The following is a 17,296-nucleotide window of genomic DNA, read 5'->3' as shown; positions in this document are numbered from 1 at the left end:
CATTTTCCTTTTGCAACACATTGCAAAATATATTTGACAAACTAAAGCAGCAACGTAGTCACTAGAAACTGTTTTGATAGCATATAGCAGCTCATTTATCATAAATGTATGACAGCAATTTGTTCCGACTGTGCAAGAAAACCAATCATTTGACAGAGTGTCCAGTCCTTAATCTCATTTCAACTGGAGAACAGCAACTTTACATGCATCGTGCATATAGGGACTTTGTGGCTTTAGAGATGAGCTTATATGTACAAAAGAGAACTTTGCCAGGTTGTGAAATCTTAAAAAGTGCAAGACATTCATGTCTGTAGAAAAAGGTTCACAAACTAAATACTTAAAACCACGTCGGAATAAAAAAAACATCGTCTTCATGCTAATCTTTTCCTACTTCTCATTTGGTCTAAAAATTGGGGAGTATGACTGTGATCTCCGTTTAAAGCTTGCTTGTCAGTATTATGCAGTCTGCATCACAGCACAGAATAGAAACAAGCTGCCAAACACACATCACTAATACCGCACGAGCACACAGTAGTAGTATTGATTTTTGGAGGTATTGTCTTGACAAGAAGTGCAAATCAATCCATGAGTCGGCATGTGATACTCCCCTAACGGTTTCGAGTAATTTGAAGGGGGGCGGGGGAACGCACACCTTTATCCAGCTGAGAGGCTTCTACATCCTTTTATTTCACTGATAAAATGAAAGCGAAAAGGTCGAGTGATCAAAGAGAGAAAGAGTCCCTGAAAAGCTGAGCTCATTTGCCCGCTTGGCAGGTTTCCCACCCGGCGTTTTAATTTTGCTTCCTCACCATGGACTCATTGTTTTAGCCCGACCACCACCCAATGTTCTTCCTCTTGTGTGCTGCAAGTCACGATAAGATCCAGCAGTCGACTGGTTGTCTGTGTGGGAGAGCAAGCGGTGTGTTACACCCTATGACTCCGTTCATCTTACTTCCACTATCACCACCACAGAGCTTTTTTTGTTTTTTTTCTTTAAAGTTCCCCTCAACGAAAGGGCTTTTCTGATGCAATACGTTTCCTAGAGTAACATCTTTTAATAACTTTGTTACCATCAATTCATCTCACACTACTGCTTCGCTGATTTTCCCCCATCCAGATTTCACACATCAAGTACATTTATAAATATGTACAACAGACTCATTATCGTGACAGACACATCAGAAAAAGCAGAAGTATTAAGGTACAACTTGAGTCACAGAAAGTCATATGATGCCTACGTTCCAAATAGACTGATTTGCTTCATTGAAAAAAATGAAATGTTATTTAAGTCTAGCTTCTGTTAAAAGGTAGGCAGTAAAATTTAAAAAAAAAAATAGGTAAATGTCTTGTCATATTTAAACTGGACTTCAACAATGTCAGTAGTCCTATGCGCACCCTGCCATCATAGATAGTGGTGATGCTCTGCAAAAATGCTCCCAAGTACTAGTTGGCAGCGGGGTTTTGTTCCCCTCAGCTGGGCAGCTTTGTGTACCACATTCATGGCAAAAAAAAAAAAAAAAAACTTCTGGAAGGCAAATAAAGGATTGCGTTACCTTACCAGAAATTGCAGTTGTAAAGAAAGGAAAGCAGCACTGCTTTTAATACTATAGAGAAATTCACTACAATAACTAACAGTTAAGGTAAAAAAAAAAAAAAAAAAAAGACATACAATAGTTTAATATTTTATTGTTTTCAGCCACTTGTATTAATTATTTCAACCACTTCTATTCCAGTCTAAAATGTTAGAATAATCCATCTTTTTTATTTTCATACCATTTACTGAGCAGGAGAAAACACTCACTATGTCGAGTGATTTCCACTCGACATAGTGAGTGAAACCAGCAGTCAATTCCTGGGAACAGTTCGTAACAAATGCAACTGAAGTACTTATTAGATATCAGAACTTTCACTCCGTAATGATTTCCTGCATTGAGGATTTTCACATTGTTTCCACAGGCTTTTATCTCCTGCTTACTTCAGGAGACCACAAAAAGCTTTTTCTTTTCCTTTAAAGTTCCCCTCAACAAAAGGGTTTTTCTGGTGCAATACATTTTCTAGAGTACAGTAGATAGTTGATAACAAAATGAATTCTTGTGCAAAATAAAGTTTAGATTTCTGTATTAATCTTTTCCAGATAGATTAGAGCGCAGAGTTAGAATTGCTTGTTTTGTACAGCCACATCAAATGTGTTCTCGTGAGGCTCATTTGTCAGATTAAAAATAACCTTTATGCAGGTAATAAACATACTCTTTGATAAGTGTGCATTTCAGTGTTTTTATTGTTCTGATGTAATATTCTAATCTTAAATATCATGTCACTAGCCCTCAGTGGAAAATCGTCATAAATAGCAGAAACAAAGGCTTTAAAAGATTTGTCTGGGTGTAATTAATCAATACAAGTTTCATTTAGTGAATTGAGTGACATAAATAATGAATATTAATTTATTGAATATGATCGTATTGCAGCAAGTAGTTCATATAAAACTGGATTTTCGCTTAGACTTTTTAAATAAACTGTTATGATTTCCATGTTTATTCTTTCCGTAGATAAATACATATAGCTTTAAAAAAACTTCCTCTTATTTCTGAATGCATTTTTTTAAACTTCCTGCTTCAGATGGAATAAACGATACTGATAAATTTGAAGACTTAACTTTGACAACCAGTGAACCAGAAGGGTCTATGGACATCAAACATGTCCAAATCATTACGATTTGTTTTAAGGTTCATGTAAATTTCTTTACCTGGGATGCCAATAATCAAGTATCGTGCTATATTGTGAGTTTTCGAAAAACCACTTTCATGGAAACCACCTGTGTCGCCAAGAACAGACCTTTGAATTTCTGAGGAAATGGAAACGTAACTATGATGAAGCTCACAGCAAACTTCAGCAAAGAGCTGACATCAAACAGATGACATCAACTTCCTGTGACACACAGAACAACTTATTTTAGTTCCAAGTATGTTCGAGCATTGGAAATGTTTTTTTTTTTTATAAATATATCATCGTCTTATTGCCCAGCAGCCACAATGTTTGCTGGCATGCAGATAGACAAAAAGCAAAGTGTATACCAGTATGAAGAGAAGTCCCATGACACATAATAAAACAGAGGACTACCAGAAGCAAATAACAGCCATCTCTCTTCCCCAGACTGAAAGGAAACTGTGTGCTGCTGTCTGGGAATGCTGTTCAGAAGTAAAAGAGGGAAAATGCTCAAATGAATGGAGAGCACTGTGGCACAGAGGAAGCCAACAGAAAGCATGAGGAGGCAAACAATAACGATTGTTAACTCGCTATCCGCTGACGACGTCCTTTTAAATGGAGGAAAACTGCTTTGGACGACGACAAATGCGTATGTCTGCACCTCGCTGCTCCCCTGCCGTGTCAGCATTGGAGGCCTCTCCCTCTCCATTATACAGATAGCACCTCAGGATCCTCACATCTCTTAAGCTTTACTCCTTCCACTCTCCTTTGCCCTGCGGGCCACTCGGGATTTGTCTGGCAAGCTGCCCCGTTTCAAACTGTCCACTAAATGTGCGCAGAGAGAGACACGCACTCAAACAGCGAGTGGCTACAAACAGGACAGCACGACATATCCAAGCCACATCCTTTACTATCCCGAGCTTTATTATGGAGCTACCCTTTCAAAACAGCATCTGCTGGCTCATTTGCCTCCTATGCTGCAATGACACAAGCTATTTCTGGCCTATTGTGTTAGAAACCATGTGGCGATGAAGGAAAACGAGAAACGCCAAGGAAAGCCAGGGGAAGTAGCATTTCCAAGAAGGAAGTTGCCTATAGTTGTAAATCACACAAAAAGCCTTAATCTCATATTAAACACATCATTTCTTAAAGCAGATGAGCTTACGTGTAAATCATCCAGAAGACATTTTAATGTAGGCCTGGTACGAATTAGTGGACTGAAAAAGTCCACTGTGCATTTCTCATAATAGCGATGATATAAGCTGTGAGCTCATCATCCTGCCACACCAAAATAAACACCTCCCATGTAGCTTTAACCACCGAGCCAAGTCATTTATTATTTAGGACCACAATCGTAATAAATAAAAAGCCTAGCTGATCATCCTTGTATTTAGAAGGCATTAAACACAAGAGCTATTGTTCTACATCAAAACTCCTCTATGTCGAAATTTAAAGTGGACAACTAGTACATCCCCATGTCAGCAGGCTTTTAAATTAGGCATGACCCGAGGTTAAGGAACGCTGAAGGGTGCAAACTGATCTGTGACCGAGAAAAGAACCATAGTTTTACGGTAATTACAACGAAGATATTAAAACAAAAAAAAGGCACACTGGGTGCTGATTACTTGGATTTTTAAAGGCCGTTAATTCCTCATACCACTGCTAAAATCACATTGATTATCACAGGTATGTCACAAACACTTATTATATTGATTTTTACGCAGACAAGCAGAAATCTTGAATAATCACCTTTGAAATGTAGCATTTTCAAAGTGTCAAGAATACTATGCCTGTTTGTAAGACGGTCTATAAAAAGAATCACGCAGTTTTAAGCTGGTTAATTAGGGAGGCTATCTGCTGGGGTAGCTCTTTTACTTCACATACAATTTATTGCAACCTGAAATATTTCTGGAAAGAAAAAAAATATATGTTCTCTTTCCACAAAGCTGGGTACCTTTCTTTCAGCCAGCTGACATGTCAGTGCATACTGGCAGGTGGAGAAGGATTTTCTCTACCAAGTAGAAGCATTTTAAATCAACTGTGGGTGAGAAAATGGTTGTGGTTTGCAGACCAAACTCTAACTGGTTCTGGTATGGTTTGAGTATCTGCTGAAATGTTCAAACCTTTTGCAACCCAACACAAAGCTCTGAACTGTGAAAGGCTGCTGCTATAAAGTCCCAAAGCTGCCAACTACTATAAAAATAAAAACAATTTAAAAAACTGGATTCAAAGCCATTAATCTATCGGCATATTTCACAGATGCTCATGTTTCTCACTGTACTTTCGTTTTTCGTGCTCTTTGTTATCAACTTGTGTTGTTAGATGCTCGGCACGCTTTGGCGGTTTAAAAGCGACTTCCTGAACATAAAGACAATCAAATTTTGTGATCGAAGAAACTAACTCAAACTGATAATGAAGTTAGATACCCAACGTTTTTGCATGTCTCGAGGTTGAGAACCAAATCGGTTGAGTTATACTACGAGAACAAAATGTCCCGATTCTCTAAACCTCATCTATTGTGTCTGTATTTTTGCTGTGAAAGCTAGCGATGCTTATTAGCACCCAACTGGCTGCTTACAGTCACTACAAACTCAAATCCTCTAAAACATTTTGCAGTTGTTTCTTTCGAGATTCGTCTTCTGCATCACTAGGTTTTTATCAAGCGCTTTGTATCCCAACTAGACAATCTGACTTGTTATTGCATAAATGGGCACTACAGTGCATGGGTTTAATAACCAGGACGAGTGAAAAACAGAATTCACAATTATTATGCGCAAAGAAGGATCGACATCTATGTCCAAACTATAGACTATAGATATTTACTATAGGCTGTAAATATTTGAGGATTAAACTAAAAACTTTTCTTAAGCGTGGTAACATGTAATCTGCTTGGTGCTGCAGGATGTCAGGCCGCATATAGAAAGCTGTCAGTTCTAATTTTACACTCGGCACAACAGAAAAACAACGAGTGCGGTTCAGTCGTCGATGACATCCCCTAAAAACAGCTGGACAGATAAAAGCTGTACATTTTTTTTATTAAGGGCAGAGGACTCTGTGTCAGCTTATAAAACAAAGTTTACTTTTTCTGCCTATTTTACCAGCAAAACACAATATGAACGATACTTTATTCTGCTTGTAAACGCTGTCAAAAACCTACTCGAGTTGTAATCACTGACATGCCTCCCCACTAAGAGGATGAAGGACACCCTGACAGAAAAGTACACATTCTGGAGAGTCATTCACCAAAGCATGTTTGGACAGCTGACAAATATCAGCTAAACAAGGCTGGCTGTCAGAAGTGAGGAATACGTCCAAAAATAAATGATAATAATAAAAAAGTAAACCCTTCAACAGTATTTCTTCTCCGACAGTCTCACTGCAAAACATATAAATGACAAAACTGTAACTCCACGTCCTGCGTGGACAAACGCGTGTTTGTTTCCTGTGAAACAGCGATATTCAAAATGACCTGGTCCTGAAGTGACGTCCTGAAAGGGCGTAGTCAGGAAGAGAAATTATATTAAAAACAAACTGAAAGCTAGTTATTGTCAAATATAGAAGGATTCGGTTAGTGCATGTTAAGCAAGTACTAAAAGACCATACAGCAAACCGAGTGCAGTGTGACCTTTGACTAAAGCTTGACTGATGCTAAAACACACCCCGGGGGATAAAAAGCTGATAAATAATTAAAACAATACGTTTATTTTTTTAAACGATGAAACATTGTGCAGACCTGACTGCACAGCTTGGCTTCTGTTACTTAACTTCAACAGAATGATGGTGAAGGAGAATGTTTTGAAATGCTCCAGCTTTCACAACGAAGCCTAAAGCTTAAATGTTCCAGTCCGCACGGCTAACTAATAACTCGACTATGAAGAAGCAACATCATTTTTAAGATCTGTACCAAGGGCCCACCAGGACTCTACGCATCCTGTTTTTGTGACGGCACATAACAGTGACAATGAAACTCCCAATTCAAAGGGTGGAGTCGAATCCACAGCAAACAAATCTATGAGTCAGATCACAAACAGAAGAAAAACAATAATGATGCTTTATCTCTCAGGGACCAAAAGAATTCAGAAACTGAATTAATATTCTGGTAAGAAATCACTTTTTTTTTTCTCCATCTTTGTGTTCTTTGGAGGAGACAGTTGACAAAGTGGTGCTTTATGGACTTCAAGGTTGTAGTGAAAACATAATTGAGAACACCATTGTTCCAAGAAATCCAGAAATAGTATGAATATAAGCTCATGCCCTTCATGTTTCAGATATGAGGAGACCTTAAAGGGAGAGTTGGGGGATTTTGGAACCAAGACATTCATTTTCATTCCTTCACATTTTGTAGAATGATGTAGCATCTTTGCAAGTTTGCACAAAAGTAATTAAATAAAATGAATGGTTAATGACCAGGCCTTCACACTTGTTGAGAAACCAAGAAGGTAACGCAGCCTTTGCTTCAGGCGTGTTGGAGAAGAGATGCATCCAAAAGTCGCTGTACAGTTTCAGATCCAAGGTCTACCTAAATGGCTGATTGTGAATGTTGGAAGTCGCATGTTGGACAACTTCCAGACAACTGTAAGACCTGGAGAAGCACAGAAACAAACCACCTTAAATCCTGTTGCACAGAGCACTCTGTCACAAAATCTAATGGTTCACTTCAGAACATAACTAGTAATTCTTGTGACTACTCTCTCATATCCATTACTATACTGTTGCAGTACAACAATGTCAACATTTTTGAGTTGGCTAAAAATCAGCAAAAAAGAAAAAAAAAATTCTTTCTTGACAAGTCTTTATAAATCCACTCCTAAGAAATTCTTCAGCTTTCTATTTGACATTTGTGCACCACAAGGAACTTTTGCTGCGAGCACCACACACATAACCTCACTTCAAGAAAAACCTAAACTGTACCTTTAAAAGGTTAAGAGGCAGGCAAACTCGGATCCTCGAGCGGTATGCAAGTTTCAGCTGCGTCTCTGCTTCAACACCTGATTTGAGTCTGAATTATCTCCCCAACCTTACAATTTCTGTCACTCATTTAGTCAGAACAACATCTTAACCATGCAGGAGGACTCCTCGACTGACACTCCCCACCCATACATTTAGGTACATTTTCCTATTCAATTAGACAGAGAAACATCTTGAGCTACTATGGGCTTAAAACTAAAAGTAAAACTGAAAGACTGGCAGATTTTCTTTTATTATTATTATTATTGCTAGCTAAATATCAAAAGCATAGCAGGACATAAAGGAAAAACACTAACATGAATTTGAAAGAGTTGAGCTGGGACAACTTGAGTTTTGGTCTGTTTTAGTTAAAATTATATTTTGTTAAAATATTTACGAAAATACCATTCCACTTCAGAGCATTTATTTTCATTTTTAAATAATATTTCATTTCAAATCCAGAATTGTATAACAGGCTGCAGCCTTAACTTCTGACCTTCTCGGCCACATTCAGTACATGATTGCACACACACCGCTTGCAGACGGGTCAAACAGCACAATGCCTTTGCAGCCCTCTCAGTTCTAGACTGAGGTGAACCACTTCTCAGCCTTACCAATTCAAACCCACAACGGATGCAGAAGCAATACTTTGCTGCAAACCCTTTTCATCTAATTCACAAGGTTCAAAATTCAAGATATACTTATTATCCCTGAAGGCCAACTTGATTCACAGGTGGCATTACCGCATAACCAGAAAATCCTCAAACAACAGGTTCTGTGAGCACGAAAAAAATATTTTGTACAAAGGGAGTGGCGTGTAAGGTTAAAAGAACAGCTACAGAAAAAGGCAACTAGTGTTAAAGTTAGACATCATCATCGTTTCAAACGAAGTCCAAAGTGAGTCAGAATCCGATTCTAAGCTCTTCAAGACAAGTGTGTGACTGCAATATTAAACTGAGCAATTAAGTGCTCACTCCTAATGATATTGACAGAATGCATTTTATCAACATGGGCTACAAACAAAGCGGATGGCATAATCTCGTGAACGCTGCTTATCGTGCCTGCCCTCTTAACTGACCGGTGACTGAGCATTCTCTGCCTGGTTTTAGTGCTGCCACTCACTCACTTTAATGGAAAATATGCCATCAAAATGATAAGCTTCTGAGAAATCACATCATGAAGCTTTGGCTGGTGATTTATCTAAAAGCTGCTATTATTTGCACTCTGCTGATAATGAGATAGTGAGGCCCTTAACCGTCCCGACATATGCTGGGGGAGCCTGGTATAATTCCTCCCAGTGAAACAACCAAAACACAGCTTCAGCAGGGTCATAATCTCATTGTCAGATGTTGACAGGATGTATATAAATATGACTGATCATCCGATAAAAGACCTCAAGTTTCCTTTTTCTTTTTTTGGAAAGCCAGCTGCATTTCGATGATGACATAGGCGTTACGACTACGCTATCTGTTGCTACGACTGAAATGTGAAGATATGTTATCTTGCTTTGGTACTTAGAGATTCAGTGGGGTGTGTTAGCAGATGTTAAATATGTTCCCATGTAAAGGTGGCTGTCATTTTCAGTTGACTGTGTTCCTTGTGGGAGTGAGCATGGGTACGTTTCCCGTAAATGCTGAGCTACTGGATAAAAATTTAATGACTCTAAAGACACAACAGCAGCTGCTGTGTCACAACGTTCAGCTGGTCGTTTCCCAGATTGTTAACCGGGCCTCATGCGGAAACTGTGTCAAAGCCAATCACAGCGGTAAGGAAGAGCAAAGTGTCCTCTGATGACCATCCCAAATAGTCAGGAAGTCGTTCATAACAATAAGATTTAAACGAGAGACAAACCAAGATGGTAATAGAAGAAGAAAGGATGTTAATAACTTAAGACATTTCAAAAAAAAAAAAAAAGAAGTTATGCAGAAGACCAGGTTCCTTTAAATTTTCCACTTAAATATTCCTGACTAAATGCATCTTTTTTATGAATAGACATTGGTTTAAAAAAATGCCTACAAGATAATTGTTAGAATTAGTGCAGTCTACAACTCCAACGCTTTGGTTTCATCAGAGCGCTAAAAGGCTATTTCTGTATGAATCTTAGAAATGATAAACAGAACTTGAAAATCTGTTTACAAAAGAATCTATAAAATCCCTAAAAATGTAAAATAATTTTAAGAAACTAAACATTTGGTACTCAATCTGCCAGAAATCAGAAAATTGTTAGGTAGATATCTTTCTATGTATAACGGGATAATCTGAAGTTTTGTAATCTGATGTTCAGGCCTGTACATTAACACTTTTTTTTTGGTGAAGGCCAGTCACTATTCTCACTCATTCCCTTTCCTCACAAAACTACTGCTTCCTTTAAAAAAAAAAGCCTTCAGTAAATGTTCTCATCTAAAAAGTCCAGCTCTACAGAAAAAAAGCTATAATGTTGAGTGAGAAATCCGCATCGGTCAGGAAAAGACAGGTCAGTGCAACCCAAACGAGATGCCAATAAATACAAATATCAAGGGGTTAAATAACTTAAGTGAACAAAAGCTTCAAAACCTTTACATTATGCATTATTCGGAGACGCATTAAAACCAACAGACTACTTTCTCTATGTTTTGCGGTTGTTTTGTGCTGTGCTCAGTCACGAAGTCATAGCTCTTTCTGGCACAAGTAGGGGGCCTCTACTAGCCCACTGACGCGAGTTATATTGAACCTACCTTTGCCATTCTGCCATGCTGTGTACCAGGACAGGCTGAGGAAGGACGTGAAGAAAATTAACGCAGTGGCCACAGTTCCATTTCTGAGCCTCATCTCATTTCAGCGATGCCTCTCCTCGGCTGAGTGTCGGGGGAACCCGGAGCTACCGTTGCCTCCCTCCACTCCCTCTCCGTCCGTCCGTCTCTTCCTGCCCTCAAGATGTTGAGACGGGCGTAGGCGAAAGCATACGAATGTATCAAACGGCCCAGTTCACAACACAGTAAACACCGACTTCTCAGCTGAGAGAGACCAGCGCTCAGATGTAACCTTGGTCCTCTCTGCGTTGTCTCTGGTCTGTTCTAGTCGGTGGGCTGCTCTTCCTCTACCTTTCTGCTGCGGTCTGACACTATTCAAACGACTTACGTGACTAGATAGCTTACATGGTCACCTAGCTGTCCATACAGCCCATATTGATATTTACAGACGCCGCTCGTTAGCTACAAGTTCCAAGTAGAAGGCATTTCAAGTGTGTGACGGCGGATCCTCCGGGATAGGCTGCTGAAGCTCTGACGGTGTGCGGGAGGCTACGCCTCAAATCATGTTGATTCCGCTTCAACAGCCAACAGATAAAGGAGGGTTTGCATTAGAAACCTACGTGTTGCTGCCTCCTTGGGGCACGTCCAAAGAAGCCACCAAATTTTACTCGTTAGGTAAGCCCCGGTCCAGTACGACCGCCCGGACAAGCTAGTTAGCTAACTGAGCTAACATGAAGTAGAAACTCCGCTGGCTGTGTCCATCAACCTGCAGTCAACACCAAAAGCTGCCAGAACATAACAAGGGACTCTTTTCACTACTTGAAAGCTAATTACTTCTTATTTTGCGCTTTCCTTTTCTTTTTGGGTGAATACCAAAATTATCAGACATCTTGTTATTTCAATACATCATTTAGCCAGACGTAACGTGACATTAGTAACAAACTACTTGGTCCACATGTCACGTCATGTGGACCAATCAATGTCTTCCGGTGACAACTTTCAAAATAAAGCCCCTTCTGTTCACAGATGGTGATTTTCATCTATTTGTATTTGTCAAATTATGGTAAATAAAACTGTTCAGTTAATTAAAATCAGAACTGCGACTACTAATACTTTATTCATTCTAAAATCCAAGTTCTGATTTCAGAGGTAAACGGAACATGAGTAGCCATCAGAACTTGTCACTGTCGTCCAATTCATCGTAGGCGATTTCTTTGCACTTGCTTTTGCATTTATCAAACTAATACTACCGCCCAGCAGCTTATTCCACATACTGAGAAGCAGTGCATTGGCTTTCAAATCACGGTTCAACTATCCAGTCATCTAAGGTCAGTGTCCTGAAACTTAATTGTTTCTCTGATTTAATACATCTAAGTAGAATAATCAGGTCATTAGCAGCTCTGGACAACTTGACTAATTGGTTCAGGCGTGTTGGATCAGGGATATTAGGTCAAAGTTACAGCAGTTGCAGACCCCTGCAAGAAAACCTACAGTGCATGCTTTCATAATGTAGCCACAAGGGGAACCAGTCACAACACCATCCTACTTCACACATACTTGCCAGTTTGGCTGTGTAACTGCCTTTGTTTACTTCTAGTCCTCAAAGGTTCCAAAATGCCATGATATAAGATGGCAAGAAGGCTTCCAAAGGAGGCTTAAATGTTTTAATTAAAAAAAAAATCCTCTGCTTTATAATTTGCTTTTCTATACCTTGCAAATAATTAGTACTGATGTTTTTCCTAATAAGTATCAGTGAAAATTTTATTTCCCGTGTTTTCCAGAAGGGTCTGCATAATGGAGCATATACGAGCAACAATCTTGCAGCAAGGATGTCCTGGATTCGAATCCCAGACTGGGATCTTTCTACATGGAGCGTGCATGTTGCCCAAGTGCATGCATGGGTTTTCTCTGCCTTCCTCCCAGTCAGGGTAGGTCATCTGTTTTTTCTCTATAAGAAAACAAAACAGTCCCTTAGCATACATTTATGAAAGGTCAACTCGCAACACCATTTGGCCCAAGTAGAATTTTTTTTTAGCTTTGTCACTATATAGACCCCTTCTGCAACAACCAGTCTTCGTCAGATAAGAGTAATCAAGTTCTTCAAAATACTCATTTTACAATATACACAGTTACTCAACATTTTTTGGCATATTTTGCTGAAATGTTTATGATTATGGAAATAATAGAAAACCATACAAAAAGGTGCCTGACTCAAGAGGACTAACACAAAATGAAAGATTTCAATAAGAAATGTTACTTTATTTTTAAAACACCATTGTTGTAGTGCAAACCCATAAAATATCATAAAAAGATTACATTTACATACAATCAGTCAGTTTAAAAACACTATACATACCTTCACGCATAAAGCTTATGAAACCGATAAGCTGGGAGGGAGCAGACTGCAAACATGCAACAACCTTTCTCTCTCTCACTAATTAGAACAGCAGCAGCATTCTGAAAAGCAATGCACACACACACACACACTTTTACATTTATAGTCTTTGCACATCACTGCTTCCTTATCAGACTGTGCCAGGTGTCAACTGTGGCACAGACAGCAGAACTGATGTGAAGCAAGGCGACGCAGGATCTCAGAAGGGCGTAGCTTTGAAGTAGTCTTCCAGTGGGATGATTGATACTCCCCCGATCCAGTCCTGTAGCCAGACCTGAATCAAATCCATCTTCATGAAGAACCACTTGTGTCCCACCGGCCACTTTGACATCACGGGATGTCTGTTTAAAACAGGGCCACATGTGAGTTTACACTTATCAAACATACTGTTAGCACACTACCGTCGCCTACAGCTCTAGCACCTCGAAAACATCGCTTCCTTTGCAAAAGCGAGCTCCTCCGGGGCCACCTCCACCATTTTGCCTGTCAGTGTGAGTCGAGCACATCTGGGATCCTCTGGATCATACACCATTTGCCTTGAAACACAGAGGAATATGATACCTGGGTTACTAAAAAGTTTTTCTTTTTAAGGTTTTCGGTGACTACATTATGTGGTGGCAGATTTCCTTTTATGTCTAAGCCAACAAGAATGAATAATTGTTTTTGTTCAAACCAGAGAAAGGGGTGTTTCTCTGGTTTTCAAAGCCAAAAGTTGATACAATTTAATAAGGCATGTGTTTGTTATTGGTATCAAGATTACAGAACGAAGCAGTAAAGATGAAGGAATGTTAGTCGACCCCTTCCTAGAAGTAAATTGCAAAATAGAAAAAAAAGTCAGTGATTTCAAAACTGTCCAAGTCTCCTTGTATAGCGATTTAGATCAAATTTTTATGAGTAACATGAATTTAAAAATGGTGCAGCCTCTGTCTTGACCCTTACATGTCAGCGAATGATGTGGTAAAACGTGCAAATGTGAAGTCTATTTCCCCTCTCTATGTTTTATATATCTTTTTTTTTAATGCTAGCCTCGCTTTGTGAAGGTATCTACACAGAGTGAGTGTTAAATATACTTTATTGAACCACATTGTTTACAGAACTGTATAATATAGATACATGTTCAGGAAATCTCTAAAGCTCTTGGTCGATTTTTTTTTTTTTTTTTTGACATCTTCGGATTTCAATCTAACTGAAACTCTGCCACCTGCTGGCAGAGGCAGGTAAAACTACCTGATCTCTGTATTTTGGGGGAAATCAGATGGTAAAGCCCTTACGCAATTTGTGGATTATATTCAACCACTTTCAAAATGTTGCTGAAGATTAAAAAGTTGACTTATCAAACCTTCCCAAAACCTAGATCTATGACAGAGTCTGAAACAATGATAAAGTTTATATAATTAGATTTTTAAAAACTGTGGCGTTACAAGTACCTTTCACATGGACAATTTCCTTAAGCACATGAAGCACAATTTGATGGAAGTCAAATTAAATATTTTACACTATGTTCTGGACTTCATAGTGTGATTTAAGTTTGCATACCCTGACTTCTCAGACTGGCGTAATTTTATCAAAAAGAGCAATACAAGTGTAGTAAATTTAGGCTTGCCTGCAGAAGTCCCCCTCAGCTTCTGAGAACGTGAGAGAGGCATACGGATTACTTTTCAGGTCCGTCACAGTGTTGTCCATTGGAGTCACATAAAAATAGATCACTCCAGTGCTGTTGTCCAGTGGTCCGTCACTGACCGAGAAGATGTTTCCAAAGGGAACACCTCTGATCTGTGTAAAAAAGGTGTTGAAAAAAGAATAACATTACAATCTTAAGCAAAAAGGGTTATTTGACTGTTTTTCATGGAATAATCTGGAATCAGTGATCATCTCTAGCACAAAAACCTAAAATACCTTGAATACACATTGAACAGAAACTATTTAAAAACAGGTTTATGGAACCAATATTTTATGTGTGAAAACAGAAAATAAGCATTTTTTTTGTTATTATTATTCTTCACAACCACCTCAACTTAAGACAAGTGGGAAAATGACAAAATTTAGACTGTGGAAATGAAGGCTGAGTTATTCTAAATTAATCTGCGATTAAAACGAAAAACTGCTTGGATTTGTTGAATCTATTTTTAAAAACTAAGGACATTGCACAGAGCAGGGGATTCTTTGTTTTCTCAAAAATACAGTTAAAGGACAGGCTCTCATCATTATGCAACTTTGCTTCGAATGTCATACAAAATAACTTAGAATACCACACAAAATGTTTGGCCACAGAATTTGATTCTGACACTTATATAATAGGGCAAGTGTCAGAAAAAGAAGAAAAACATCAAATGGAATATAGAAACAGCTAAAAATAATCTTCATCTGAGATTGCCATAGGAAGAGGAGAATAGCAAGGAACTTCACAGGTAAACATGGTATAATGGTTTCTGTAGTTCAACAGTGTATATTGTGAAGAGGAGAATTCAAGAACAAAGATAGCGCAAGGATTTATATAGAGATTTGTCAGAGAGTGACAAAGAGGACATACATACTGTTGCCAGGACACATAAAGGGGTCTCCTGTCTTAGCAGCTGACCTATACAGAGGGTCAGCCACCTGGACAATGAAATTTCTTTTGTTTTGTAAGTGATGTTCATGCAAGGTGGGATGACCGTTAATCCACAGACAAATCAGGATGTAAATCTGTCAAAATGTTCATCAGTGTATATTTTAGAGTGAAAAATAAGTGTTTCTTCCCATCCAGGAGCTGCCACCGTTCATTATAGTGGCATAGAGCAGCAGTGTCTATCTAAGTCAGTCCTCAGTGGCAGGTATCCAACATGTTTTAGCTCTTTCCCTGGTTTGACTCAACTGAATCAAATTTTGGTTCGTTAGCAGGCCTCTGCAGAACTTTGTGTCATGCCGAGGTTGTAGTCGGACCATTTTCAATGTTGGAGCAGAGATGTATCTAAACCTGGCAGAACACCGGCACCTGAGGCCTAAAGATGGGAATCGAGATGAACAGGAAAAAAGAAAAAATAAAGAACTGTAACATAATATTACTTTAATTTTGGACATCAATTAATTGTACAATTGTAAAAACAGGCCTGAATTTTCAAAAATTTGTTGTCCTGACCTCTTTGTTAGTTTTCATGATGTAGCATTTCCAAAGTGTTTTCCTTTTATGTCATGATGAAAACGTTTCTAGTCTGTAAAAGTTTTTTCTCTGGTGTTTTGCACCCAGTATTTTTTTTTTTATCTTCCTGGTAACATGGCGACCTTGAATAATCTGCTACATAACACATTACAGAGCTTTAGATCCAATTTCATATATTGAAGTTTCTAAGATGAACTAATGTTTTATAAAGTTTGATAAAGTTGTAAATGGATTTGGGGAGTTTAACCTTATTAGAATGAACATTCCAGCCTTGCTGCAAAACAAAAAGTCTACCCACCCAGTCAAGACCATGCCACTGAGCCTTACCTTGTCTTGAGTGGAAATGGTGGCCAGATGACCCCAGTCGCTGTAGTGGGCGATGTATCTGGCAGTCCTGGCCGTCTCCTGGTGTGGAGGAGGGGAGCTGCTGCCGCCGGACTTCTTCACCTTCTCCACGGGATACGAGAACAGCCGAGAGGACAGCTGCGCCGCTTCTCCGCTTTCGGGCTCCACCTGCTCTCCGAGTCCGGGAGTCTCCAGGCGGTCTCCGAGGACGTTGGCTTTCCACAGCCCGGCGCCGTCCACCAGCAGCGCCGGCGCAACCTCTTCGGACAAGTCGGCATCTTCTACATCCACGTCGTTGGAAGACACGACCCAGGACACGGAGCTCCTGAGGGTGTAGCTCCGGCAAAGACACAGGAGGCTGGCGCACAACGCCAGGGGAAAGTAACGGGGCCTCATGGAGGTAGGAGAATGGCCGTTCACATCCACTCTGGTGTTTACAAACTCACGTGTGGGCGATTTCATAACACGAGGACGTTCGGCTGGTAGAGGCAGCTGTCTGCAGCGACCTCTGGCGGTCCAAGGGGTGAAACTGCATCAAATATCACTACGCTTACACGAAGACCTCACTCATAATTTTTAATCATATTTTGGGTGTATATTGGGTCTACATATAAAAAACATCTAATTATTTAAAAAAAAAAAACGTTTCCACTTTAATTTTTGTTAATGTATGCGTTTAGATGTTTTAAAAAATGTTGCACACTGAGTGAAAACCAGATTTCTCGTTAACAATATTTGCGTGAACTTACACCAACTGCCCATTAGGTGGCAGTGAATGGAGCAAAACAATAAAGCAGCTCATTTGCACCAAGCCCCACACAAGTCAGAAAATGGCTTTTAAATAAGTGTATTCTAGTTCTGCTGTTATGTATAAAGGAGCTCAATGAACGAAAACTATGTAGTAGTTATGTAGTAAATACATAATTACTGGTGCACTGTTTAATTGTGGAGGTAAAATATGCTGAATAAAACATTTATGCAACTTCAGTAATTTTGCATAAATGTACAGAAATAGATCAAGAATTACCAATTAATCTA

The 17,296-nt window shown here is 39.2% G+C and overlaps 2 protein-coding genes across 2 annotated transcripts in view; both read right to left on the bottom strand.

Moving 5' to 3' along the window:
* mgat4a (alpha-1,3-mannosyl-glycoprotein 4-beta-N-acetylglucosaminyltransferase A) overlaps positions 1 to 11,380 on the bottom strand; it is a 34,926-nt gene extending 23,546 nt beyond the window's left edge. The window contains exon 1 of the mRNA XM_015005466.2: positions 10,365 to 11,380. Within this exon, the coding sequence (XP_014860952.1) occupies positions 10,365 to 10,458 (94 nt within the window). The 5' untranslated portion in view covers positions 10,459 to 11,380. The remainder of the gene's footprint in view (positions 1 to 10,364) is intronic.
* Positions 11,381 to 12,617: 1,237 nt separating this feature from the next.
* On the bottom strand, positions 12,618 to 17,282 carry creg2 (cellular repressor of E1A-stimulated genes 2). The gene is made up of 4 exons (XM_015005486.2): positions 16,241 to 17,282; positions 14,378 to 14,547; positions 13,197 to 13,310; positions 12,618 to 13,115 (listed from the first exon to the last, which is right to left on the bottom strand). The coding sequence occupies exons 1-4, from the start codon at positions 16,718 to 16,720 to the stop codon at positions 12,974 to 12,976; spliced, it is 906 nt and encodes a 301-aa protein (XP_014860972.1). The 5' UTR covers positions 16,721 to 17,282; the 3' UTR covers positions 12,618 to 12,973.
* Positions 17,283 to 17,296: the final 14 nt, after the last annotated feature.

The sequence above is a fragment of the Poecilia mexicana genome, unplaced genomic scaffold, assembly GCF_051168715.1.
Source record: "Poecilia mexicana isolate PSO_F unplaced genomic scaffold, ASM5116871v1 scaffold_2, whole genome shotgun sequence".
NCBI lineage: Eukaryota > Metazoa > Chordata > Actinopteri > Cyprinodontiformes > Poeciliidae > Poecilia > Poecilia mexicana.
This window is presented reverse-complemented; position numbering and strand designations above follow the sequence as displayed.

Excerpts from the sequence above, each read along its gene's own strand:
- creg2 (XM_015005486.2), bottom strand. The coding sequence starts at position 16,720 with ATGAAATCGCCCACACGTGAGTTTGTAAACACCAGAGTGGATGTGAAC. Across the intron at positions 14,548-16,240 it reads CCATTTCCACTCAAGACAAG|ATCAGAGGTGTTCCCTTTGG; the intron begins GTAAGGCTCAGT and ends TTTTTTACACAG. Across the intron at positions 13,311-14,377 it reads GCTGAGGGGGACTTCTGCAG|GCAAATGGTGTATGATCCAG; the intron begins GCAAGCCTAAAT and ends CTGTGTTTCAAG.